The sequence below is a fragment of the Dissoconium aciculare genome (genome assembly GCF_010015565.1).
Source record: "Dissoconium aciculare CBS 342.82 unplaced genomic scaffold K489scaffold_23, whole genome shotgun sequence".
Taxonomy (NCBI): domain Eukaryota; kingdom Fungi; phylum Ascomycota; class Dothideomycetes; order Mycosphaerellales; family Dissoconiaceae; genus Dissoconium; species Dissoconium aciculare.
The window spans coordinates 900-26370 of record NW_022984973.1 but is presented as its reverse complement, the minus strand read 5'-3'; the positions used below and the strand labels follow the sequence as shown (position 1 = coordinate 26370).

Genomic DNA, 25471 nt, shown 5'->3' with positions numbered 1-25471 from the left:
GGGAATGGAGTGTATACAATAAATTTTCTGACCTGCGACCTGCAAACACGCGCGCATTTCGCGCCGCACGTGGATGGCTCGGCACGTTCGGCTTGCTCTGATGGACACTGATGGAACAGGCTCCAGGAGCAGGAGACTCGAAGGCCATCCACATCGGACAAATTTCATCCAAAAGTTTGATCAGATTCATAAGGCCATTTCGGCTCATTGCTTTTCGTAGCCATCGTCTGTTGTACATTAAAAAAGAAAGAAAGGGTTTTCAAACCGCCGCAAACGTGCACTAAAAAAAACAGGTACGCCCGAATGATCAGCACTCACTCGACATGGAGTATTCACCATGTCGTGAGTACCTTCGGGTATTCCTTGCTTGAGATTCCTAGGTCAGCAAATACGGTATCGTCGCCGCGCAAGTTATGCACACGATGCTCGTCTTCCTCTTCGAGCTTTTCAAGTTCCTCCTGTGGTGTCTCCTTCTTTTCGTCCTTCTCATCCTTCGCAGCCGGCTCAAGATTATTACTAGACTCGAAGTCCTCTCCGATGAGAAGCACCTGGGCATTGGCATAGTCGAGATGTTTCGGCTGAGCAGGCATCCAGCCACGACCCCGGAATTCTTCGAAAACTTCGTCGGGGAATTCGGCGACCTCGGGGAGTTGAGCATATGAAGGTCCACCCGACTTGGGATTCTTCAGACTCATGACGAAGCTGCCCTTCTCTGCAAGGCCGAGATCCCGCTGGACCTCTGAGATCTCTGCCGGAATGGTGAGCATGTAAACGAGGTGCGTGGTTCCATGGCCGCCTCCGGTAGTCGTCATCGCATAGACTCCCTCGCCCACAGGCGTGATCTCAGGTGTCGACCTCACTCCTGCCGTCTTGGTGTTGTACTCGGAGCCGGAGAAGAACTCTTTCTTGAGGGTGTCCATGTCGACTTTCGCTTTCTCGACGAATGCCATGAAGCGATCCTTTCCACTCTTCGGCCAGACCTTCTTGGGCAATGCGAACAAACGATTGTTCTTCATGTCGGGAATTGCGCCATCGGTGAGTTTGGCGCCCTGTGGTAAAGGCCTCAAGACGAAAGAGCTGCGTGCGATGTCCTGGACGCTATCCGGGTCATCGACACCAACTCTGCCGCGAGTGAAGAAGTGGATGATGCCCTTCTCGAGGATATTCGACGGCATGGCCTGTTCGCGGGATGAGTCCTTCTCGACAGCATTTCCTCCGACATCTCCGCTGGACCCTCCATTGGCTTGTGGCTTCGACTCTTCGGTCTCGGACTAATGAATTGTCAGTGCATGTGAGTGCTTCGAGCAATTGCACTTAACTCACTGTGGCTGAGTCTTGCTGAATGGACTTTTCCTTGTCATCATGTGCTTTCTCGTCTTTGTGCTCTGAGCCATTCGCTTCAGCGTCACCAGCCTGCTTCCCTTCTGGTTCATCGTCACCATCAATCTCCATATCGTCGTCATGTTTCTCATCCGATGCTTCCCCGGTGTGACCATTGCTCTGCTTTGCCTCTGACTTGTTCGCTTGGTCTTCGCCATTGAGCTCTTGTGCTACAGCTTCATCGCTCGGCATGCTCTCCTCCAGAGTCTTCTGTTTCTTGGCACCTGTATCACGCTTGGCTTTGGTCGCTGTCGGGCTGGTGACTTCATCGACCTTGCGCTTTGTGCCAGACACGCTGGAGTCAGATTTGGGACTGGCATTGCCGCCCTCTTGCGAGCGTGCTGATGATCGTGTGCTCGGCATGGTCGCGACACTTTATCAGGTCATTAGCGTTGCAAATCTTGAAAGTATCATGACAGTACCCAATGATTAAACCCTACCTTGAAGTGATAATGGAAGTTGATGTCAGGGAAGCAACGAGGCACAGATGTGAAGGCAAGGTTAAGTATTGTTGAGGAAAGAAAGGGAATGTTACAATCAAACATTTATCAGAATATAGCTATCACTTATATCATCATTGTGCTACATCACATGCTCATAGGGGTGTCATGGTTTTGTGGGAAATACAGTAGGCAATCGCGTGGTGTCGCGTTGGATGAGCATCCATTGGCGGGCAATGATGAGGTCATTGCAATTCACACCTCGAACACAAGTTGATCTCGCGCGTCTGCACGTGCACTTTACGCGTCGAACCCATTTCAGACTTCTTCTCCTCAAATTCCATGACATGTGGAGTCTCTCATATCCCGTCATATGCGACCCTGCAGGGTGGCGTCTCCATCTCGTCTGATCAATCTTGTGTATATCATCCACATTTTGATCGATGATCAAACTGGCGTCTTATCTCCTGAGAGGCAGCGCTGGGAACCGTAGGCGGAGGAAGTATTTGGTGGCAAATAGGCGTTTTCCAAGCACATGAAGCTTGCGCATATCGAACGAGAGTCGGCATGTATATTCAGCTTAGCACTGATGATACGACCACTCTCACAGTCACGTGAACTTGCCATGGCGTCTTCATTCCGGTGTCAGATGTGCGTTCATTCCAAATGTCGGAATAACCATCAAAGTCGCGTGGTTGAAGACGTCGTCGGGGGTTGTATCCCTCTGAGAGATGATCTCAACACTACATTTCCATCCCAACATCTCAGGGATATTCCTTACATCAGCTCGATTGCACATTCGATGAACCAGTGCTTCTGTCTTCCATTTCGGAATCATGATCAATCAATACGTGCGTGATCAAAGAGTTTCCTTTGGACAATGGATGTACATGTACCCAACAGGTGTGCTATTAGGGTTGTACTTGGGCTTATCTATAACCCTAACATACGATCTGACCTCGCCAAGATACTTAGGTAGGTATGTTTCCATGGACGATTCGCATCGAAGTTGGACGGTACCTAGGTAGTCTCGAAAGATCGGAGAACTGATAAGACCGAGCGGACTTGTGAGTAACCACTTCGCGAATTGTCCTTGGTTCTTACTGCTCATGGTGGACCACATCGTTGAAACGGGGTCAGACATGGTAGCCCTACAGAGGAAATCGGGATGAAGTCACTGTACAGTAAAGTGTTAACAAATTTTGAGTACTTTCTTCGCAAAGCTTTCGAATTTCAGTGAACATTAAATTAATATTTGATCATTCCTTCATAACCTGCATCCGAGCACAATCCCATTCAATCGAAACAGCAAGTCAAAAATTCAATCATTCCGTCTAGAAAAGGGCAAGACCTGCAAGAGCGACGGCCATGAGGGGGCCGGCAACAATCTTGCTAGCATCGCCGCGGGATGGCTGGACGGTAGGAGTGGTACCAGCTGAAGTGGTGGTGGGAACGCCGCCGGAAGAGGTCTTGGTGGTGGAGGAGGAGCCGGTCGGGACGGAGCCGGAGCCGGAGGCGGAAGACGAACGGTGGTGAGAAGCGGATGCGGAAGCCGAGGGGTGGCGAGAAGCAGATCGGGAAGCCGAGTGGTGGTGAGAGACGGAAGCGGAGGAGTAGCCACCGGGCACCCTGGTCCATGAGGAGGGAAGGGGAATGGGGGTGTAGTGGACCGGCGCAGAGGTGCTGGCGGTGGTGCTGCAGCTGGTGGTGGAGGTAGGAGTGACGAGGGTCAACGAGCCCGCGGTAGAGATGCAGCTGGCTCCGCCAGGGTAGCTGTGGGCCGGGTTGCAGGCATAAGTGACGGTAGTAGGGACGGCAGTAGTGCTGCAGCTGGTGGTGGAGGTAGGAGTGACGAGGGTCAACGAGCCCGCGGTAGAGATGCAGCTGGCTCCGCCAGGGTAGCTGTGGGCCGGGTTGCAGGCATAAGTGACGGTAGTAGGGACGGCAGTAGTGCTGCAGCTGGTGGTGGAGGTAGGAGTGACGAGGGTCAACGAGCCAGCGGTCGAAATGCACTTAGCGCCGTTGGGGTAGCTGTGAGCCGGGTTGCAGGCGTAGGTGGTGTATGCAGCAGGAGTGGTGGGAGTGACGAGAGTCAAGGAGCCCGCAGTGGAGATGCAGCTGGCTCCGCCTGGGTAGCTGTGAGCTGGGTTGCAGGCATAGGTAGTAGCGGCGGCGGTGGTGGTAGGAGTGACCAGAGTCAAGGAACCGGCAGTTGAAATGCACTGAGCGCCATTGGGGTAACTGTGAGCCGGGTTGCAGGCATAGGTGGTTGTCGGTGCACCATAGTTGGCTTGAGCAGCAGCAACGCCAGCAAGGGCTGCCATTGGGACAGTGTTGTACTTCATGTTGATAGAAGACAGCGAACGTGGAGTGAAGAAGCGAGTGTGATGTTGCGAGAAGGTTGATGTGGGAAGCCGAGGCTGCTGTGCTGAAGAGTGATGAAGGTTGATGCCGAAGATAAATTTCGAATTCGTTGAGGCATTGCGGCTTTATGTATCGAAGACGACCTTGAAGTGTGTCGGCAATATTCATGCATAAGCTCTTGTTTACAGTAGCTCTGAATCAATCGGCATCGATGTCATACCCAAATAAAGCTTTGTAAAATCGGGTGTTGTTACATCGGTCCAAGCTAGGTAAGGCTAGCCTTGAAGGTTTCATTGAGGCTTCACCAGTTGGGCAGACAATTGCACCCGACTTAGTGGAACGGTCCAATCCCGAATACGAGCCAGGCCCGTTCACGTGGAGAAGCGGACCAGCTTTTTCCTTTGCTTCGTGCCTGGATGTTGGAAATCTGGCGCAACATGGGGAATAGCCATGCATGTTCATGACCGAAAAGCCTTGAAGAGCCGGGATCATCGTGAAGATTTGTTGGAAGCTACATGCATCGCCTCACCATCGGATGCTCCGCGCATGTTCCTCAATCGTGCTACTTGGGACGTTACTATTCCTCTTCCAACTAGAGGTTCTCACATGTCAAAAAGAATGTGAGGACAGAGCGCACGCACCATCGGTGTCTTTGGAATGTCACCAGGATCTGAACCACAAGGCCCCTTGTCGAGACTTTGTGACTTCATCGAATGACCATCGACGAAGTACGATGAATCATCGGAGGGTGCATTTGAGCACTCACACGTCCAGATGGTCGTGTTGATGCCATATTATTCGGCTAAGATCATATCAAGGGTGGGGTTGCAAATAGATGGCCGGTCGGAAGAGAATTTTTGACCGGGCCAGAGCCCTACTACTGTACTAAGCTGTGGGCCGTCATTTGCCTGCAGCAGAAGCGGTCGTGGATTTCATGCGCACCTGCAGGTCGGGCGAAAAGGCGCATGCGATTCAGGGTCAAAGTCTCCGGATATGCATGCAGGTTGCTTGTTGAAGCCCCGTGCAGATACGAGGTCACCCAGAATGATGTACGTACAATGATGCCCGTATATCGAAAGATGCAGGTATTCTCCTCGGTGTGACGTGTGTCTCGGATGCGCTCGCGGTGGCGTCACCGGTGTTCAAGGGCCGTCAGTGGCTTTTCCTCGTTGCTACCGTGGTTATGCTCAGTGGCTTGCGCTAGGTTCGGAAGGACATAAAAATAGAAGGACGGGAGAAGCTTGTCGTGACCTCCACGGTTCCAGCCATGGGCATGTCACCTACCATCTTGCACTGCTACTGTGACCAATAATGTATGATCGATATCATTCTGGCTGACATCGCCATCAACGCATGGTCGGTGTAGTGCAGTACTACAGAGCCTCATTCGTGTGCGGCGATCACGAGTGCTTAAGCCCAAAAGCCTCACCTGTAAATATATCTAGCGAATACGACCGCCGCCGACAGCCAGCGCCGGCTGTGCCCTACCTAATGTCTCAGCTAAATCCAGGCACCCCTGCAGAATTAATTCTCGCCCACGATCGCCTTTCGTCTGCAATAGGCGCAACAGCCCCATCGGCTTTATCTATCTTCACACGATAGTGGAAGTGAACAAGTGAACGGCCGACGGTTATATTCATCTACAGATCAAGATACTGCAGCCATATCGCTCCACATGTGATGTTGTCAGTACACCAGGTTTCCGTCACCTTGTGGGCGAGCATGAGACTTTTGCTCCATCACGGGTTTCTGGTTCAACATAAACCATGACTTAGATGTGAGTGCTCTCGAAGGGACTCTCCGGCGGCATGTATGATTGCGGACCTCGGGAATATGGATTATCTCGATTCACGGAAGCAATATTCCTCGTCTATTCATTCTCATTGCGGTCACAACGGCCGTTGCTGTCTCGCGGAACGGCTGTGCCAAGTAATGCTGTCGGAGACCCGGAGCCGTCAAACGTTTCATTGCACACATGTGATGTGTGCTGCACTGTAGGATGCGGAGCAAGCCCCTACTGTTGAGCATTCGCAACATCACTGTGTTTGAGCGCGCGTTGTCGGGAGATTGCTGCATGAACCATGACAGGATTACTACAAAATGGACCTTTGAATTTTGTCGAGTAAAATGTCGCCGAGCGAGAGTGATCCTTTGTGGGAAATTCCTGTTCCTACAAAAATGAATTACCATCGTGAAGGAACCGAACAAAAGGATGATGCGTACGCTCCAGGGCTGTTGTGAAAATGGCCCCGCTGCTTACTCATCATTGCATCGCGGCGAAGCGGCAAGGCGGGCATGGAGGCGGGTGCCCGCATTTCATTCATCTCCATGTGTGAATTTGTGGAGAGCAATCAATTCTAGCAAATAGTCTACTGTGCATCTTCGAAAGTGGCGGTTTGCGCAAGTGAATGGCTTCATTGTGAATTCGCTCTGCGCAACCACTACTCAGCCTCTTGAAAAGCGATTGAGATACGACTTGTGGACTCCGCGACTATCTAGGAACAGCACACACAATCACGTTTAGCCATCTCCCGGAGCTCCAAAGTCAGCTGCGAGGCTCGCCGACTGCTGCCGAAACTCATCGGAGGACGCCGCCCGCGCTGCAGTATCGAGAGTGAAAGCACCCATGGATATCAATTAGGTCCATTCACTTTCAGCACACGTCAACGTCGCCAACATGGCATCTCTGGCTGGCAGAGGTAAAACCAAGATTCGTGCACCACGCAGAGTGAGTATTGCCGCTCTTTCACATGCAATTTCGACATTTGCACTCTTCCTTTCTGTAAAACAAGCTCTTGACCGGCCATACTGCCACAACTATCTCTGCTTCTTCCTCTCCAAGCGTCACTCGCTCTCGCTGCTCACCTTGTTGTTAAAAGTTACTGACATATGGCGTTGCGACTAAAGGGTCTGAATGGCGGCGACGTTGATTTTGACCAACACTGGTCAGTCCTCGAAAAAGCTTTCGTAGAAGTGTTCACCAAGAATGCGTCGATTTTGTCATTTGAAGAGCTCTACAGAAACGCATACAAAATTGTGTTGAAGAAGCAGGGCGCAGATTTGTATAATCGGACAGTGCAATTCGTCGAAAAATGGTTGTCAGAAACGATACGAGCGCGTGTCGTGCAAAAGCTTGGGAACTTGGCGAGGTCAAACGACAACCTTTCGCGCAGTTTGGGAACGTCCTCGGAGCGGCGAGTGGCTGGTGAAGGTTTTCTGGCGGAGCTCAAGCTTGCATATTCTGATCACAAGACATGTATGGCGATGGTCACAGATGTGCTGATGTACATGGTAGGTGGAATCGTGCGAAGATAGATATCTGCGTCAATGGAATTGCTGACAGGAATGACTACAGGATCGAGTCTATTGCGCTGATCAACGTCAACCGTCAATTTACAACAAGTCAATGGGCTGCTTCCGGGAGCAGATCCTGCGCAGCAGAATCACCACAGATGATGACATGGCAGACCTTCTCTCGATTCTGAATAGCGTCATCCTCGATCAAGTACAGATGGACCGGGACGGCGTTGCAATCGACAAACATCTCATCAAATCCAATGTCTACATGCTGGAGGCGTTGTACATGACCGAGCAAGAGTTGGAAGAGGAGAAGCTGTACCTTCGGTTCTTCGAAGAGCAATTCTTGCAGACAAGTGCAGAATTCTACCGTCAAGAAGCGGACCGTCTTCTGAAAGAGACCGATGCCGGGACATACTGCCGTCATGCCAAGAGTCGGCTGGACGAGGAAAGCGATCGATGTCGGTCGACCTTGTCAGAAGGTACTGCTCCAAAGATCCAGGCGGTGGTCGAGGCCGAACTCATCCAGAACCGCATCAAGGCTTTGATCGACATGGACAGTGGAGTGCGCTATATGATCGACAACGACAAGCTTGCTGATCTTGGTCTTGTCTTTGATCTGCAGCGACGAGTCGACGCGAAGAAAGCCGAGCTCACAAGAGCCGTTCAAGGGATCGTTCGGGAGATGGGCGAGGACATTGCAAAGGCTGTAATTACGGCCGCGCAGGCACCACCAGCTGCTTTGACGGCTGCCCCGGAAGAAGGAGAGGGTGACAAATCCAAAGCTGGTGCTACGAGACAAGTCAACCAGCAGACAGTCGCTGCATTGAAGTGGGCAGAAGACACACTCACACTCAAAGACCGCTTCGACAAGATCTGTAAGGATGCATTTCTGGACGACCAGGTCATGTCGACGGCGCTCACCAAGAGCATGGCGGAGAATATCAATTCATTTCCAAGAAGCTCCGAATACATTTCTTTATTCATCGATGAGAACATGAAGAAAGGTGTCAAGAACCGGACGGAAAAAGAAGTCGATGTCACGCTGGACAAGGCCATTGTGCTTTTGAGGTATCTCCAAGATAAGGACATCTTCGAGACTTACTACAAAAAGCATTTATGTAAGAGATTATTACTGAGCAAGAGTCAGAGCCTGGATGTCGAGAAGCAGATGATCATGCGCATGAAGATCGAGCTCGGCAACAACTTCACAACCAAACTAGAAATCATGTTCAAAGATATGACTCTTAGTGAAGAGCTGACTAACAACTACCGCAAGCGTTTGGCGGATGCCGATCCTAAACGTATAGACTTGAGTGTGAACGTCCTCACCAAGATGTCATGGCCGCTCGAGGCATTCAAGGCCAATGCGGAAGATGATCCCGATGGAAAAGTCAGCATCATCTATGCACCGGAGGTGGAGAGGGTCAAGAATGGCTTTGAAAGCTTCTATGCCAGCCAGTATACCGGTCGCAAGTTGACCTGGCAAACGAACATGGGAGATGCTGACATCAAGGCCACGTTTGCGGCCAAATCCGGCACCAACGGCAAGCCACGGGTACACGATATCAACTGCTCTTCCTACGCCATGCTGGTATTGCTCTTGTTCAACGACACCACGCCTGGTGCAACTCTCACTCTGGAAGAGATCCAGGCCAAGACGAACATTCCCATCAATGCTCTGTGCCGTAATCTTCAAAGTCTGGCCGTGGCGCCCAAAACACGTTTCCTCGTCAAAGAGCCAATGAGTCGAGATGTCAAACCCGGCGACCGCTTCTCCTTTAACGAAAACTTCACCAGCAAATTCACTCGCATCAAAGTCGGCGTGGTATCCGCAGGCAACAAAGTGGAAAGCGATAAGGAGCGTAAAGAGACGGAGAAGAAGAATGACGACAATCGTTCGTTTGCGATCGAGGCGGCGGTCGTGCGGATCATGAAGTATGTTTTTCTCCCTCCTAAATGCCACTTCTGGCGCAAAATCGGGTCAAATTACGTGTACTAATCTCAGACATCCACAGGTCTCGCAAGGAATTATCCCATGCACAACTGCTTCAGCAGACGATCGAGGTTCTCTCTCATCAGTTCAAACCGGATGTCAACATGATCAAGAAGCGAATCGAGAGTCTCATCGAGCGCGAGTATCTCGAACGTATCGAGGAGGCGGCTGTTCCATCTTACCGCTATCTGGCATGATGTGAAACGCGCCACGCGGTTCAGGGGGAATTTCGGGTTCTGATTTGTCACGGCATATCTTCGAGGAAATACGGCGTTTTGGTTTTGGTCCTGTGAGGCCCGCACGGCTGGTGTGACAGGAGGAGACTTCTCGGTGGCGGCACGGTTTTCTTGTCGCTTCATCCTCTGGCCACGCGAGATGATGCTTGTTTCACGAGAGAAGGGACACCGCAATTTTGTGAATTTTTTAATGCCCGTGTAAACCAAGCGTAGGCGCTCAGTGGCGTAGATTTGGGGAAAGCCAGTCCGATGGATTGAATATAATTTTGAAATCTCCTGCTTTGTTCCTCGCAGTCAGCTCCTAACATCACACTCCAGGGCTGTCATCATATAACTCTTGCGAGTTCTCCGGTATCATTGGGTCGTTTGGGGAATTGGAGGATTGGGTGCGTGCTCCATGTGCGGCATAATGGTGAAACACGCGTGGAGATGCGAGCCACGCTGTGTGCCGTCACTAACATACTTATCACGGTCGGCTTGCTGTGACGTTGATCAAAAGACACCATTGTTTATCATCAATGTCATCAATAATAATAATCGTGTAATGTCATCACCGGAAGAAAGCTGTTGTTACACATACGGAGATTGAAGACAGATTGGGATAGGCAGGCCGATAGTTTTCGAAATTCTACTTTGCACAGTACTACAGCAACGTCCCGAGAGGTTTCCGATTCCCTTCCCCTGTTGATTTAGAGCTCGGGCTGTTCATCACAATCAACTACCACTACTACTATATGAGTCCAGTAGGAAATGTGCCTGTCGATCATCCATTCGGCATTGATGTTCCTAGTTCGTTGTGTCTATTGTTCTATTACCATACCCTACAACGTTGACGGGACACAAGTGAGGCAGAATGTCACAGCACTTCTCGTGAGGCTCATCAACGGTCGTTCCAAGTCACCATTGGTGGTACTGGGACATGCGAACGCCAGACATGTAGAATTCTGCAGGTTATCTTGAGACCGGTAACGACGGCGACCAACATGACGGCTGATCACAAAGCTCTGCGTGGAGAATTGTCTCGGACAGTTTTGGGCGAGAGGACCAAGTCTTTTGTCATCATCCACGATGATGCCCGCTCAGCTTGTTCAGGAGAAGGTGTACAACTGTACTTATGCTTGTTTTATTCGTATGCAGATAAGTGTTACTGTGTTGACACGAACCGGCATTATTTCTCGAATTTCCATCTACTGTACTTTATCATCACTGCTATCGTGGACTGGAGTGTTTCATCAAGAGAGGCCGGCCAGAGGGAACCCTACTGCACCAGAAAGCGACAAGCTAAGCACTAAGTTTCAGATCGACAGGGGCACAGAGAGAGAGAAGAACAAGTGGCCCGTGCATGAGATTGATGACAGGTTCCGTCAAAGGGATCACATTCAAATACGATGGGATCAAAGTACAGGTCTTCAATGAACACATATGAATCAATATGTAACAATGACAGCAGTGCATGATGTGTTTCGTCCCATCTGTGATGCTGAGTCTATTGCCATTGTTGATGAATGCATGTAATGTTCGCACAGTGCAACGAGAGATAAAAAGTTGCGGTACCTTCCCCATCCGGCCAAGTGAGCCACAAGAAAGTCAAAACCGGCCACGCTGGGGACGCGTGGCAGGCTGAGATTCGCATCGGCATCAAGCATCCGTGGCAGCCTCTCTTTCGATGAAATGATACCGAGATGCCCAAGATGCCCCAAGGAATCTGAGATGAGGTGTGAAATGACCATGGTAGCCAGGAGATGTGGATAGGGCATACAAGCGAGAAGGCCTCTCGAAGAAAACGCACATGGAATTCTACTCGTGGAGGAGTCTCCCATTGGAACGGAAGAGACGGCGACAGTACACATCCTTGTCCTCTTCCTTTCCCTTCCGTAACCGAGAAAGCACTTCACTGTACTGCATCTGCATCTGCGTCTGCCTCTGCATCTCTCCTCAACAATAATCGTCACCTGATCCACTTTGCTTGTGCGTGTGTACCGTGTGTACGTGGAATACACCGAGAGAGACGCATGCATGCATGGTGTGCAAAATGAAGCAATAGGCCCGAAGGAGGAGGAGGCCCATGTACGATCCTTTGACGCCTACTGATCTGTTCAACTCGACTTCGCGAGCAGGATATGTGGACTTTGCATATCCGCTGCATCGGGTCAGCGTGGATGAGCAGTTCCGCGAAGGGGAGATGCATCGTGAATACGAAACAGTGTTCCATGTGAGCCGACTTTGCATAGAGGTGAAATGATAATGGAATAATGATAATTCTGGTGGACGATCGATGCAGGTACCGCCTAACTATCCGACGGCGACTAGTATACAGTAGTAGTGATAGTAAATAGATAAGAATAAATGGGATCGGACAGGAACAGGATAAAGAGTGACAGTTCCAAGTGCCCAGGTGGATCATTGGATGGAGAGGAAGGAGAAAGGGAGGAGCCGGAAGACTCGGCGCGTGTGGACCCACGTCTGCCAATTGGGCGGCAACCCGCTGGCGTTTCATCCGTCTGTCACCAGTCAGTCCAGGCAGGCCCCACTCCCCTTCCCACCGCTTCTCCTCGCCGCCTCCTCTCCCTGTCCGCCGCTCCATTGTTGATCTTCATGTTTCCATCATCCAGGATATGCACGTTCTAGAACGGAGATCGGCCTGACAATATACATCGAGATTGCTCCGTCGTCGCTGTTTCTATAGCATCGTACATGGGATAGATACGAATCGTGAATTCTCTCATCCCCCTCCTCACCACTGCCGGAATTCCGAAACCTTCTCCTGCAAGCCACACGTGAACCTGCGCGCTTCCCTTCAAATTTAGTGTGTCAGAGAAGCGCCACGTCACTCCAGGGGTTGGGGCGGTTTTCTCCCTCTCCCTCCCTTTCGCGTCAAAAAAAGAAAGAGAGGACTGCAACGGTTGACGGGAAGGGAAATCCTCCTTGCTCGCCCCGGAAGAGAGCACGCGCGCATGCACTGCCTGACCGTTGCGCCCATCCGTCATGCCCGTTGAGCGAGCCGCGAGTCTTTGCCGTCTTGCTCCTCCAACGGTCGACTATCGTTGTCCATCATCATCACATCGTGAAGGAGCCATGACCACGGACAGTTCGGCGCGCGGCGTTCGTCATTGTCGCTGTCGCTATCGTCGTCTCGTGAACGAGTGCAGTTGAATTTGCCCTACCATTTGTAAATTGCACCGGGATGATCAGTATTAGAAAAACCCCCGAGATGTGCGGGATGCATTCAGGAACGGCACGTCTCTCCGGCGACGCTGCAACAGGCTCGACAGGGAGGTTTCCTGTCGTTTATCATCAACGACGAGAGAGAACAGCCATCTGCAGGCGCACGCGACTTGGGAGAATGCAATGAACACGCGTATAGCGAGCCGGAAGAGTAGGTAGGAAACCACTTCTGGAGTGTAGGCGTGTGTGTGTGTGAGAGAGAGAGAGTGGGAAAAGCGTGGCGCTGAACCTGAAACCGTTCGCTTGGATCTGATCCCTCCCGTCCATCACTTTTCACTCTCAACACGCTCGCATCGCACCACATTAGTTGGCATGGTGTTGTATGAGTGGTGTATGAGATGTGAGTGTGTGCGCGGCCCATCCCTTCTTCTGGAGTGTCGTCGTCGTCGTCGTATGGTGGTGGATGTTGTATCCGGCGGCGGCCCCACCACACTCTCTCGTAACGACACACGCACACGCACACTCTCACTCACACACACACCAACACTTCACTCTCTCACACTCATTCACCTTTGCCGCTCTTCTCTGTTCCTTACTACTTCATCATTGAATCGCCCTCGTTCTCTGCTCTGCTTTTTCCCTTTTCGCCTTTGTTTGTTCTTTCTATCATCAGCCTCATCGTCGGTCACTCACTCACGACACTCACACTCCTTCTGGAGCATCTCGCTCCCTCAGCAACACTTACACTCATTATTCAACAACACTTCGACAAACCGTCGCTCATTCAGCAAACCTCTTCGTTTGGTCATCATTGCCCTGGTTGGCAGTGATATCACCTCCGTCTCTCTTTTTCTCACACTCACTCGACAACTTCCAGCGCTCCAGTAGCAGCTTCTTCAATCGCATCTGCCTTGTTCGCCTGTCAGTTACTCGTCGAATTTCAATCGACTTCGCAGGACGACAGGATCCAAAATCCGGCTTGTCAAAGAACTAGATATCTCCAATTTGCAACCACATCTCGAAACCCTTGAAAAGCGTTGCAGAGTCTAGAAGACCTACGTTGACAAAATGGCACCCATCTCCAAGTTCGCCCTCTTGGCCTTCATCACCTCTGCCCTGGCGGCTCCTCAAGGTGCTTATCAACTCGAGCCATATGGTGCTGCTACCGCCAAGTCTACAGCGGACGCGACCTTGACCACCGCTACCAAAGACCAACTCGAGCCGTATGGTGGCGCCAAATCCACAGCTGCCGCGACATCCCCCGCCGCTACTCACGATGGACTCCAGCCGTACGGTGGTGTCACCAAGCCTACAGTGGCCGCGACATTGACCACTGCTCCTCATGCCACCCACCCATCTGGATCCGTTTCTCGTCAACACGGCTCCTACAGCAGCGGTAGGCCACGACGCTCGGGAAGTGGCAAGAAGTCTCATTCGCGTGCATCTCGAACTCGCCCGGCTCTCTACACCACGGCCTACACCACCGTTGACGCACAAGCTACCGCATACGCGACTGCGGGTGGCGCGACGGATGCCCTCACAGCCGCTGATGTGCCCAAGTACGCCCCGACTGGTGCTGACTCGCTAAACAACGCTCCTGGCTATGGCAGCTCTCCAGGTGGAAGTGATAAGCTCACCGGCGCCGCCACTGGTGTGCCCACCTCCCAGGCTGGCTGCGGTACGGATCAGGTTGTCACTAAGACTGAACGCCTCACGGTCTATGTGACCGAGGGACAACAGCAATCTCCTACGACTGCTGCCGCCGCCACGACCGAACTGACGACCACTGTGTTCAGCACCCGCACTACCAAGCTGACTCAGACAACCACTCTTGCCTCAACCGCTAGCACTGACGCGATCACTGGTGCCGCTGCAACCACTGGAGCCGATGTTGCCGCAACCACTGCCTTCACCGACGCCAAGACCGCCACCGACAAGGCACCGACTACAGCGCCGACTACCGATGCTGCTCAGACATATGGTAACTCCAAGGACACAGCTACCTCGCCCACGACACACCGCACTGAGGCAGCTCCCACCACGAGCTCTGAGTTGACCGCTGCGCACGCTACCACCACTGAGGCAGCTCCTCCTGCGACTACCGTTTCGCCAACCACTGAGGCGAAGACTTCTCCACCTGCAACTACTGCCCCAGCTGCCACCACCACCGCCGCACCGACTACCACCGCCGCGCCCACCACTGCCGCACCCACCACGGCTGCGCCCACCACAACTGCGAAGCCTACCACAAGCCCTGCAACGTCTCCGGCCGCTACCACCACAGCCGGTAACCTCCTTGACAACATCGGAAGCAACATCGGAAACTTCTTTGGCGGTGGCGGTTCCTCTTCAAAGTCGGGCAACTCCGGCAAGCGTGGTCTTGCGTACAACGACGCCAGCCTGTGCTCTGCCTTCAAGGGATCCAATGAAATCTCGTGGGCTTACAACTGGGGAGCCTCTACCGCTCCTCTGAACCTGCCTGGTGTAAAGTACATCCCCACCATGTGGGGCAACAAGCCTGACTTCACCAACGGCTGGGCCGACAAGGCCAAGGCTGCCATTGCTTCCGGCTCCGACGTCATCTTCTCCTTCAATGAGCCCGACCACCCAGAACAGGCCAACATGAGCCCTGCTCAAGCCGCCGACATGTACCGCAAATACATGAACCCCCTCGCTGGTCAGGGTGCCAAGCTCTGTGCTCCTTCCGTCACCAATGGTGTCAAGAACGCCGACGGTTCTCCAATGGGTCTCCCCTGGCTCAAGGAATTCCTCGCGCAGTGCACGGACTGCAAGATCGACTGCCTCAACATCCACTGGTATGACAGCGCGAGCAACGTCCAGTACTTCAAGGACCATGTCACTGAAGCTCACGCCCTCGGAAACGGCCAACTGCCCGTCTACGTGAGCGAGTTCGGCGCCACTGGCAACCCTGCCCCCAGCGACGTCTCCACTTTCCTGAAGGCCGTCATGCCCTGGATGGACAGCCAGTCGTTCGTCTCTGGTTACGCCTACTTCATGGTCGCCAACGGCAACTTGCTGAACGGTCTCGTCCCTTCCCTGTTCGGTAGCACTTACATGAGCAGCTCCTAGATTGGCGATACGTGATCGTCAATCTCCAATTGTTCATGTTTATCTTTTTTCGCTTCCGCACTGGAGGAGGACGAAAAATCCAGGCGTTACGCTTGGTTCTCCCTTCGCATCTCTTTGACCTGGAGGACAGGGGCATGGGACTGAAACCGCACGCTGGCGTCGGTGTCAATGGCAAAGCATGGGAAATTCAGCAGACGATGGGATTTCGTATTCTTTTCTTCTTCTTTTCTTCTTCTCTTCTTCATTGTTTTCGAGAAATCTGCCTGCCAGAGAGAAATACAAGGCGAGAGAGATAAAACCCAAAGCATCAAAGCACTTTACGAGCGAAGGACAGGAATTCTTCTTCAATTCCTTTTCCCTTTTTGCTGTGCGATACGACAAAATCAATGACCTTCTTTCTGATTTTGTCAATCACGTTCTTCCATTGAATAACTTTCATTCTCGCGTGCTCGTGCTGTGTGATCTTGCCTCGATGGGCTCTAACCCTCCCCAATTTTGAAATGTTACATGAAACATAAAGCATGATACTGGCAGAGTGCTCGCATCCCAGCGGCTACCGTATCATATCAACCCAATATAATCTGATTCGCTGCCGTGCGAGCGCGAATTATCGAAGGAAAACCAAAACCCCACCCTATGTCACTATTGCACAATGGGATCCTCCTCAAATTTGACCCTCTTCCCACTACCATTCGGTTTCGTCCTGCCCGCCGCAGTAGCGTCAGTCTGCTCCTCAGCGCTCTCCGGCTCGGCCTTTCGTTTTCCTTTACCCTCATATGTTGCGGCTGCTGCTGCTCCCGCCTCCTGCTCAGAAGCCGTCGCCGATTCCTTCTTCTTGCCTTTCTTCACCAGGCCCGTGAGATCATGTGCGTTCTGAGTCGCCTCTTCCAGAATCTTCTTTTGCCCGCTTTTGCTTTCGCCCAATAAGGCGCCCAGAACACCGCGGATGGCATCTGCGCCCGCGCCGTCGAGACCGTCGCCGCCGCCGGGGCCTTGGTGCAGGCCGCTCAGTGATGTGGCGGGTCCTCGCAGATCGATCAGGCGTTGCTTCATGTCGGCGATCATCTCTTTGATGTCGACGAGGTTCTTGCGGAGCTCGGTGGCTTTCTCGGGAGCCAGTGATGATAGTGTGGCGCTTTCTTTCTCCATGCGGAGGGTGCAGCTCTCGATGGCCTTTTCCATTTCTGCGGCGGCTTCGGCGCGCATTTTCTCGTCCACGACGCCGGTTGGCGCGTCATTTGGGTCTGCGGCCGGCTCGGTGGAGGTCACGGAGGCGAACTCGAGAGCGAGACTGAGTTTGAAATGCGCCTCCGCGACGAGACTGCTTTCGGTCGGGTATAGGTGTAGCTTGAGAGCAAGCGCATCGCGCGTATCGTTGATGGCATCGGTGAAACGTTCGTTCTCGAGTGAGATTTCGGCTTGCAAGTCGTGTGTGTCTGCTAGACGTTCCTCGAGTTGTCGTACCTCGCTGGCGGTCCCTGATGCGCTGCGGACAGCCTCGATGCGTCTTGCGAGTAGCACACGCGCCATATCTAGGATCTCGTATGCCACGGCAAAATCATCGTCGTCACCCTCGTCTTCTCCCTCTGCGCCTTCACCATCGGCTTCGTCGCCATCCTCCTCTTCTTCCGAATCGGTCCAATTCTCATCACCGGTGATCTGGAAGAAAGGTTTCGAGGGCTCCGTCGAGGCTTTCTCTGCAGAAGTCTGATGACCTTGAGAAGCTGCCTCGCCGGATTTGATCGCATCACCAATAAGACTGCTCCCCGCCGTTGCAGCACCGCTGCTGCCTTCTCCATTATCTTCATTACTCTTGACTATCTTTCTCTTCTTTCGTTTCGGTTCCTCTGAACTCGCTACTTTTCCACCTAGAACATCTGAATTCTGTACAGCGACATGGTACAAGCATCGGCCGTAGTGGTACAAGAGCTCGGCATTCTCCGGTGACATTTCGCCATTGATGCTATCCTGCACCTCGGCGGCCTCACTATAGAGCTCGGCGGCTGCACTGTAATTCTTGAGGGCATATTGTTGGGTGGCTTGCGCTTTCAGAGACTCTAGTTTCGCTGTAAGGTCGGCCGGAGCGGCACTCGCCTCGTTTGTGTCCGTCATAGCGAAAGATTGTGTGCGTGATTGAAAAGGAGGAATGATATTGAGTATTCAACAGACGCTTTGAGTGGGCTTAGGCAGTGGTCGGTGATTATGATACTGTTGCTTCTCGGAATCGAATGAGGGTCGCGACAGGGTCCAAGTTGATCGCGTCGCGTGAGTTTAATAATGGAGATGCGACGCGCTTGAAAGAACACAGCTGACATCATCTCAGTATGCCGTAGAGAGTCGATGTCTTCTCGTATGCCGAAGTGTAAGCCCGGGCACGTGACTACGCGATGCATCACGGTTGAACGAGTCCACGCTTTCATCCAATCCCATGGGATGAATCGGACCGAGATAGATGGCTTTTTGATTCATGCATTGGTCGTTGTGCCTCATCGTGATGTGCGGCCGACAGACAGACATGTAGAACAGACGCAATTCTACTGTAGGACTGTTCTCAGATCTGGAACCCCGCCAATATCACCGAGAAGTGACGGAGGACACTACGCCAAATTCGAGTTAAAGTGAGACGCGTCGCGTCACCCGGACTTCAGCAGTAGATATTTGCAGTCCACGCCCAGAAATGGGTACCCTGTGAGCGGTATTAGCCCTCGAAATCCTATCGTCTCCACTCACGTTCGGAATCGTCTTTGTTCGGCATTGGGTATCCAAGGATGGAGGCTTTTCGCCGTGTACAAGAAGAGGCAAGCGCAGCAACACTCTCATCCTCGCCCGCGTTCGGCACTCCAGTCCACCCATTTCCAGCCAACGATGGACGACGGCCACTACCTCCACCTGCATTCAAACCTGCGATTGCCACAATCCTTCCGATACTGCTTCCGCCTCCTACACTTCGACCGCTTGCCTTTCGTACCTTCACCAAGAAACACAACCTCACACTCACATCCTCGGCCTTGCAAGCACTTGCGAGCTTCATAGGCCGACATTGTGGATCAGGATGGAGGGAAGAGGGCCTGGGCGAAAAGGTCTTGGAAGAGGTCGCGCGCATGTGGAAGGCTGCCGATGGCGCGGCGATTGTTGAGGATGGCGAGAAGCTAAAGACTTTCCTTCATACTCTCGAAGGATGCATGAGCGGTGGAAGAGTCCTTCCGGCCAAGACAGGTGCGAGTGGTCTGCGCTCGAGCGACTTGTCTCGACCACCACCGAGTTTAGAACGAGAAGGAAGTAGCTTCGGGCTGAGCGAGCTGCGAGTAGATTCTCCCGCGCCGGTCGACGAGGAGCAATTCGAGGACTGCAACAAGGATCCAAGATCCTGGCTCAAGGTCGTCTCGGCATTTAGACAGCCTCGACTTACTTTCAATATCGACAAGAAACATTTTCTGACAGTAGAGAAGCCTGTAACGCCTTTTCCTTCACCATCACACAAAACAGCGCTCTTTCGCGAGCGGTACAACATCATCCACCAAAGACTTCAACGCAATCCCGCATTTCAAGCCCCATCCCTAAGTACGGGACATGCGCCTCTTCGGCGGACCGGTAGCGCCATCACAGAGCAGCAATTCTTCAAACTTACACCGATCTCTAATCTTCTCGGCCGAGGCGGCTCGACACATCTCTTGCTGGGAATGCTTGCCGTTGCACCCACAGGTACTTTAGCCATCAACGACCTGAGCGGAAGCATCAGTCTGAACTTGCAGCATGCGACCTCGATGCAAGCCGATGCGGAGCCTTATTTCTGTCCAGGCATGATTGTTCTGGTAGATGGAGTCTACGAGGAGGATTGGGCAGGTGCAGGTTCGAGTGGCCTTGGCAATACGCAGGGCGTTGGTGGTTCCATTGGAGGTCGATTCGTCGCGTTTCAAATCGGCGTTCCCCCCGTGGAGCAGCGCAACTTATCGCTCGGGATCAATGTTTCAGCAGGCGATGTCGGGGGCGCTTTCGGTTGGACAGACTTTCTCGGTCAGGGTTCAGAGCGGTCGATAGGCACACGGATGCGCAAGATTGAGAACAGAGTCATCGGGCCGGATGCAGCATTGGGAATTTCACGGCGAAGAATGGTCATGCTCGCGAGCGTCACGCTAGATCAACCGACCACTCTGGCAGCTTTGCGCAAAATACTGGAACAGTACTCTGCTGCGGAAAACTTGCCATCATCTTTCGTACTCATGGGCGACTTCTCATCCAAAGCTGCCATGGCAGGCGCTGGCACCGGCTCCATCGAATACAAAGAGCTTTTCAACGATCTCGCAGCGGTGCTGGCAGACTTTCCATCCCTACTTCGAAGTTGCACATGGGTGTTTGTTCCCGGCGACAATGATCCCTGGGCATCATCATTTAGCGCAGGCGCTGGTACCATCATTCCGCGTGAAGGTATTCCCGACCTTTTCACAAGTCGGATCAAACGTGCCTTCGCCACAGCTAAATCTGAAGCTGGACCGACATCCAAGAAGGACGAAATCGATGGCGAGGCCATTTGGACCAGCAATCCTACACGACTGACTGTGTTTGGCCCAGCGCATGAGATTGTGGTATTTCGGGACAATATCTCAGCGCGCTTCCGCCGCAATGCCGTGCGCGTTGGCCAATCTGTCACTGTAGACCCAGCATCAACAAATTCTGAACGCCGTCCATCTCAGACTAATGATGATGGAGACATTGAGATGTCCGGCGCTCTGCCTGAGCCCGCCGATGAGTCCTTACACACCTCGATCGAGAGAGAAGACCAAGACGGGACAGCGTCGTCCCGTCTCGCAGCTGCAATCAATACCGCCACTGCCGCTGAGAATCTTGCCGTCCAGGCCGCCAAACGTTTGATTTTATCTGTACTTCCACAATCAACCCTCTCTCCTTTCCCTCTAGCTACGCGTCCCGTCCACTGGGACCATGGCCCTTCGGCTCTATCACTTTACCCTCTTCCACATACCCTGGTCCTAGCCGATCCAGAGATGCCGCAGTTCACTTTGACATACGAAGGTTGCCATGTGGTCAACCCGGGTCGACTGGTGGAAAGCGCAGGATCTGGTCCTGGGAGGAGACGAACAAAGGCACAATGGATAGAGTACGATATCTACACGAAGAGAGGTGTCGGGCGGGAGGTGTGGGTAGGATAGATACTAAGCCATAGTCTAATGAGAAATGAGTATATCCTGCCGATGCTCATTCTTTGGAAGTCTCGCGAATGCGGTGGTACATGCACTTCTTTTTGTCAATGGTTGTGAAAGGATTGGCCTCGAGTGCGAATGGACAATCAATGTGTGGATTATGACTTTCAAGAGTGAGTGAAATCACTATTCGATACTCCACGGGTCCGGACCGTACATCAATGACTTATTTGTACATTGTCGAGTCTCGCCATCCCTTCGTGCTTTGATAATCTTCCAATGAGATGTTTTGGTGCTCGGGGGCAAAGGTCATTTTGTTGGCTCAACCAACACCAACGAAGACACACCGTCGCGCGCATTGCGGAGCAACGATAGTAAGCTGGCGTGACTGCTGCCTGAACACCAACACCACTGTTGGTGTTGGTTGAGCCAACGAAGGCACACCGTCGCGTGCATGTCGCGTGCATTGTGGAGCAATGATAGTAAGCTGGCGTGACTGCTGCCTGAAATAGACGAGCTTGATCATCACAGTGCATCCCTGAACAATATCTTCAGGCATATAAGAAGGCGCCATCGCCAGGTGAACGTTTCTGCATTACCTAGGCAGACTTTGTGGATCCTGCGACAACACGAATCGAGACACAAGCACTTATCAGAACACCAGATAGGTCGAAGGCTGCGTGTTACCGCTGTACCTCGCATTAGAAAGCACGCCTCGTATCGGAGAGCAGCGTTGTATCAACCTGCATTTGGCTTGACGATATATCGACCATCAACCAATTTCTCAAGATAAATTCGCAAGACCACCTGCTCTGACAACCGCCGTAGGCTGGCCTATCATGACGAACCTACCTGCTCCAATGCTGCTCGATCCTCAGAGTCACCTCGGTTTGATTCCTGCGCTCGCACAAATTCACTCTGACTGTGTCATTTCCGATGGCACGCTGGCCACTTTTCGTCCTGATCCTACAACAGGAAAAATGAACATGCCTGCCCTGGAAGCCTTCTGGGAGAAGATGATAGCGGAAGTAGTCAGCGGACAACGCGAGATCGTTCTACAATTCGCATCTGCATCCAGCGAGAATGCCACCGGCGGACTCGAATTGGCGGGCTACGCCAGTCTTTATATGCCCTTCTCAGAAACGGGTCCTTTCCGGTCTTTTGTCGAGAAATTAATGGTCAGTCCGAGGCACAGGAGAAAAGGCATCGCACGCCGAGTGATGCAACGGATAGAGGAGGTCGCCGAAGAACGGAACAGAGGATTGGTTGTAAGTCTTTGCCCTTCTTTTCTTGGCCGTTTCGCATGATCATGGAGGATGCATCCAGACTACCGCAGACGCCATTTCACGCTTTACGCGCGGCACATGCACGCATCAAGCTATTTTCTACCTGTGCAATGCGCTCGTTCTCGAACGCAATCGTTATTGACCATAGGACAGATACTTGACACAGTGATCGGATCAGAGGCTGCACATGTCTACCCACGCCTTGGGTATACTGAATTTGGAAGACTTCCCAGATATGGCATTTCGCCGATCGACGGCAGCTTGGTTGACGAAATCTTCTACTTTAAAGATTTAAGAAAAGCGTAGCCGAATCTAAACTTCATCTAAACTTTCCTCTAACCATATATTATTATTATTACTACCTTTCTCTTGAAGCCTCCGTCGGCGCAATTCGATCCCCCCGATCCAACATGCTCTGCTTCTAGATCTACACTTGCGCGTCAACATTCGACGGGAGAAGGTGCAGATTTCATCAATTTGCATACAATCAAGCCCTTGCTAACATATATGTCGAGTACGATTGTCGACTATACAATCTCCAGTTCGTTTCGCAGACAGCTAGTTTCAAAGAGTGCTATCTGCGCCCATTTTATGGCGCCAGCCATTCGTTTCGAGCGCCATGTCGTGCAATCCATGGCTTGTCGTCGCATTAGAATCAGAGCAATTCGAAGAATTCAGCGGCGGAAATTGATGCTGTGCCGGACCTATTGTTCTGCTTTGTGAAGACCCCCCCGCAAACCACCAAGCTCTACCAGCACAATAAGACGACTAACCAAGGCCGACAAGGCGAGACGCATTCCAATATCGCTAATCGCATCAATCGCAGTAACAAACAGTAGCCCAGAGAACGATATGATCGCGAAAATGAGATGGAAAAAGCTCAAGAAACCGGACAGATTGCAAAGCAGGAGCCCGATGCGAACTTCAGTATTGTGCGCCTTCCAGTTCCTGCTGGGGTAATGCGCGTTGAGTTGTCCCACTGTTGACGTGAATTCCAGTCGCAAACGCTCTCCCCAGGACTTCGTTTGTGATGCTATCGATGTGCCCACTTCACGAACCTCGTATCCGGCCCTTTTCGATTGAGGTCGCCTCTTTCCGCTGTCACCAGTCTGCACGGGAGGCTCTAAACTCGATGCTGAAGCTATGGACGGGAGACAGGTTGAGACTTGAAGGTAGGCGGTCGAGTCGGGGTTTCGCGAATGATCCAGCGTGAGGTAGTAGCCTACGCAGGCCATGATGTGGAACATGACCGGTAGAGAAATCCAGACATAGAGAGGCCAGGTCATCGTGCAGCCCCAATTTAAAACTCCGTTCAAAGAAAGTTCGATCACGAGGAAGGCAGTGTTTCCCACGGCACCGAGAGCTAGGAGATACTGGATGATTCCGAGAACTAGCGAGGCGCGTTTGCCTCTCTTGTTCATGATCAGCGGATTGCGCACATCGCCAGCCGTGTGATCTAGTTTCAGCAGCTCTCCAGGATCTTGCCAACTGAACACACGATCCACAATGACGGCGGGTGATGCTGCAGAGAGGATCAGACCTAGGCCCGGACGATACATTCCAACCAGTGCAAGTTCCGTTGTAGTCGGTGCGAGCGCCACAAGGACCAGAGGCATTAAACCGAGGAGGGCAGTTCCAGTCGAAAGTGTTGCCTTGCTATACTCGCTCGTATTGTCGAGGATACATGAGACATGTTCGCGACAAGTTGCGTATGTCGGCGAGCTGTAGAGACCGAGATTGTTGTCGACATGGTTTGATGTACTCGCATAGGCTTTGCGATACTCGGCAAGAGTCGCGTTACATTCGTTGTTGGAAGTGGGCTCGAAGATCTTCCGAGCATTCGAAAACCAATGCTGGAACCGTTCTTGTGTAATCATTGTTGCTCAATAATGTCTACGACTAATTGTAGGTATGCCAGAAGATTAAGTGGCGAAACGGCAATCTGAGGACCGGAGAGTGGGTTATAAATCGGGCGAAGGATTAGGAGCCCAAAGTGAATAAGCACTAGACAGGGATTACAGGCCGGTGAGGTACTTTGATACGGAAAGGTTATCTCCGATGTCGATTATCAGGAGCGAATACTGTACTTAGTACATCGTAAGGAGTATCGTAGAGGAGATATTGGCGGTCGGCCTTAGCCTTAGCTTCTTACGACGGGAGGCCTAATAATAAAATAATGTACGCCTTTGTAGTGATCTTTTATAATGTCCTTGTGTTGACATCACCATTTGGTGCCTAAGGCACCTCACCTACTAAGCTGGCCTCAGGCCTGTCGTGTCTTGTGCTAACACTACTATTCTGTGCCTGAGGCAGCTAAACAACCAAGTTGGCCTTAGGCCAAAGTCCAATGGGCCTTGGCAGGTGGACTACATAGTAGTAGTACAGGCCTCGGAGTACTTAGTAATTGAATCAAGTCCTCACTGCTGCGCAGAAGGCCCGGCACGGTTATAACACTTTGTCGTCGTATTTAGTTCGCAGAACGCACGCTCAAAGATGTTCCTACCTAAGTGTAATTCTTTTTATTAGGTATGTCTCTTTTTATACTACTTAGATCTTTCGACGCCGTATATTATCCTAGGATCTATAGATATTAACTGTATATATTATTCGCGTCGGTGTTTATATTATAAAGCTCTCTTAGTTATATGTTTCTACTACGTTAATCTTTATATTATATTAGTCTTTAGCTTTAGAGGTTAGAGTAAGCGTAGGTTTAGATAAGGATTAGGGCAGGTAAAGCTTATTAAAAGCGGGCTTAGTACTAAAGTATACTTATATTCTTACTATATAGAACTTTACTTTACTTTAGTATACTTTACTTAATAAGTTAGGGTAGTATTTATACCTTATAGTTATCTTCGAGAGCTTAGCTAGACCTATTCCTAAAGGTAATATAAATTAGAATATAGAGACTTTTCGAATTAAGCGTCCGAGGATAGTAGCTTAGTCGTACCTATAATAATTCTACCTACTATATTAATTACTTATATTAAATTAATTACTACTCCCTTAGTAATAACTCTCTATATTATAGATCTCTTAAATACCTTGTAGATATCTC

The 25471-nt window shown here is 51.6% G+C and overlaps 7 protein-coding genes across 7 annotated transcripts; 4 read left to right on the top strand and 3 right to left on the bottom strand.

The window, feature by feature from the left end:
- Positions 1-60: 60 nt before the first annotated feature.
- K489DRAFT_385268 (uncharacterized protein) lies at positions 61-1896 on the bottom strand. Its single transcript, XM_033606053.1, has 3 exons — positions 1821-1896; positions 1324-1753; positions 61-1271 (listed from the first exon to the last, which is right to left on the bottom strand). The coding sequence occupies exons 2-3, from the start codon at positions 1741-1743 to the stop codon at positions 333-335; spliced, it is 1359 nt and encodes a 452-aa protein (XP_033455039.1). The 5' UTR covers positions 1744-1753; positions 1821-1896; the 3' UTR covers positions 61-332.
- A 1258-nt stretch (positions 1897-3154) lies between these two features.
- On the bottom strand, positions 3155-4165 carry K489DRAFT_414066 (uncharacterized protein; the record flags this gene model as incomplete). Its single annotated transcript, XM_033608121.1, has 1 exon — positions 3155-4165. One exon carries the CDS (start codon positions 4163-4165, stop codon positions 3155-3157), a length of 1011 nt encoding a protein of 336 aa, XP_033455038.1.
- A 2385-nt stretch (positions 4166-6550) lies between these two features.
- K489DRAFT_385266 (Cullin-domain-containing protein) lies at positions 6551-9992 on the top strand. The gene is made up of 4 exons (XM_033606052.1): positions 6551-6912; positions 7092-7475; positions 7540-9419; positions 9500-9992. Exons 1-4 carry the CDS (start codon positions 6862-6864, stop codon positions 9672-9674), a joined length of 2490 nt encoding a protein of 829 aa, XP_033455037.1. The 5' UTR covers positions 6551-6861; the 3' UTR covers positions 9675-9992.
- Positions 9993-15221: 5229 nt separating this feature from the next.
- K489DRAFT_328326 (glycoside hydrolase family 128 protein) lies at positions 15222-15968 on the top strand (the record flags this gene model as incomplete). Its single annotated transcript, XM_033602048.1, has 1 exon — positions 15222-15968. A coding segment is annotated over one exon (747 nt), but the record flags the coding sequence as incomplete, so codon positions are not given.
- Positions 15969-17469: 1501 nt separating this feature from the next.
- On the top strand, positions 17470-21133 carry K489DRAFT_391388 (uncharacterized protein; the record flags this gene model as incomplete). The annotated part of the gene is made up of 2 exons (XM_033606690.1): positions 17470-17473; positions 18765-21133. 2 exons carry the CDS (start codon positions 17470-17472, stop codon positions 21131-21133), a joined length of 2373 nt encoding a protein of 790 aa, XP_033455035.1.
- A 377-nt stretch (positions 21134-21510) lies between these two features.
- On the top strand, positions 21511-22752 carry K489DRAFT_385261 (acyl-CoA N-acyltransferase). Its single transcript, XM_033606051.1, has 2 exons — positions 21511-22392; positions 22564-22752. Exons 1-2 carry the CDS (start codon positions 21964-21966, stop codon positions 22714-22716), a joined length of 582 nt encoding a protein of 193 aa, XP_033455034.1. The 5' UTR covers positions 21511-21963; the 3' UTR covers positions 22717-22752.
- Positions 22753-23114: 362 nt separating this feature from the next.
- K489DRAFT_414060 (uncharacterized protein) lies at positions 23115-24287 on the bottom strand (the record flags this gene model as incomplete). The annotated part of the gene is made up of 1 exon (XM_033608120.1): positions 23115-24287. The coding sequence occupies one exon, from the start codon at positions 24285-24287 to the stop codon at positions 23115-23117; it is 1173 nt and encodes a 390-aa protein (XP_033455033.1).
- Between the last annotated feature and the right edge of the window lie 1184 nt (positions 24288-25471).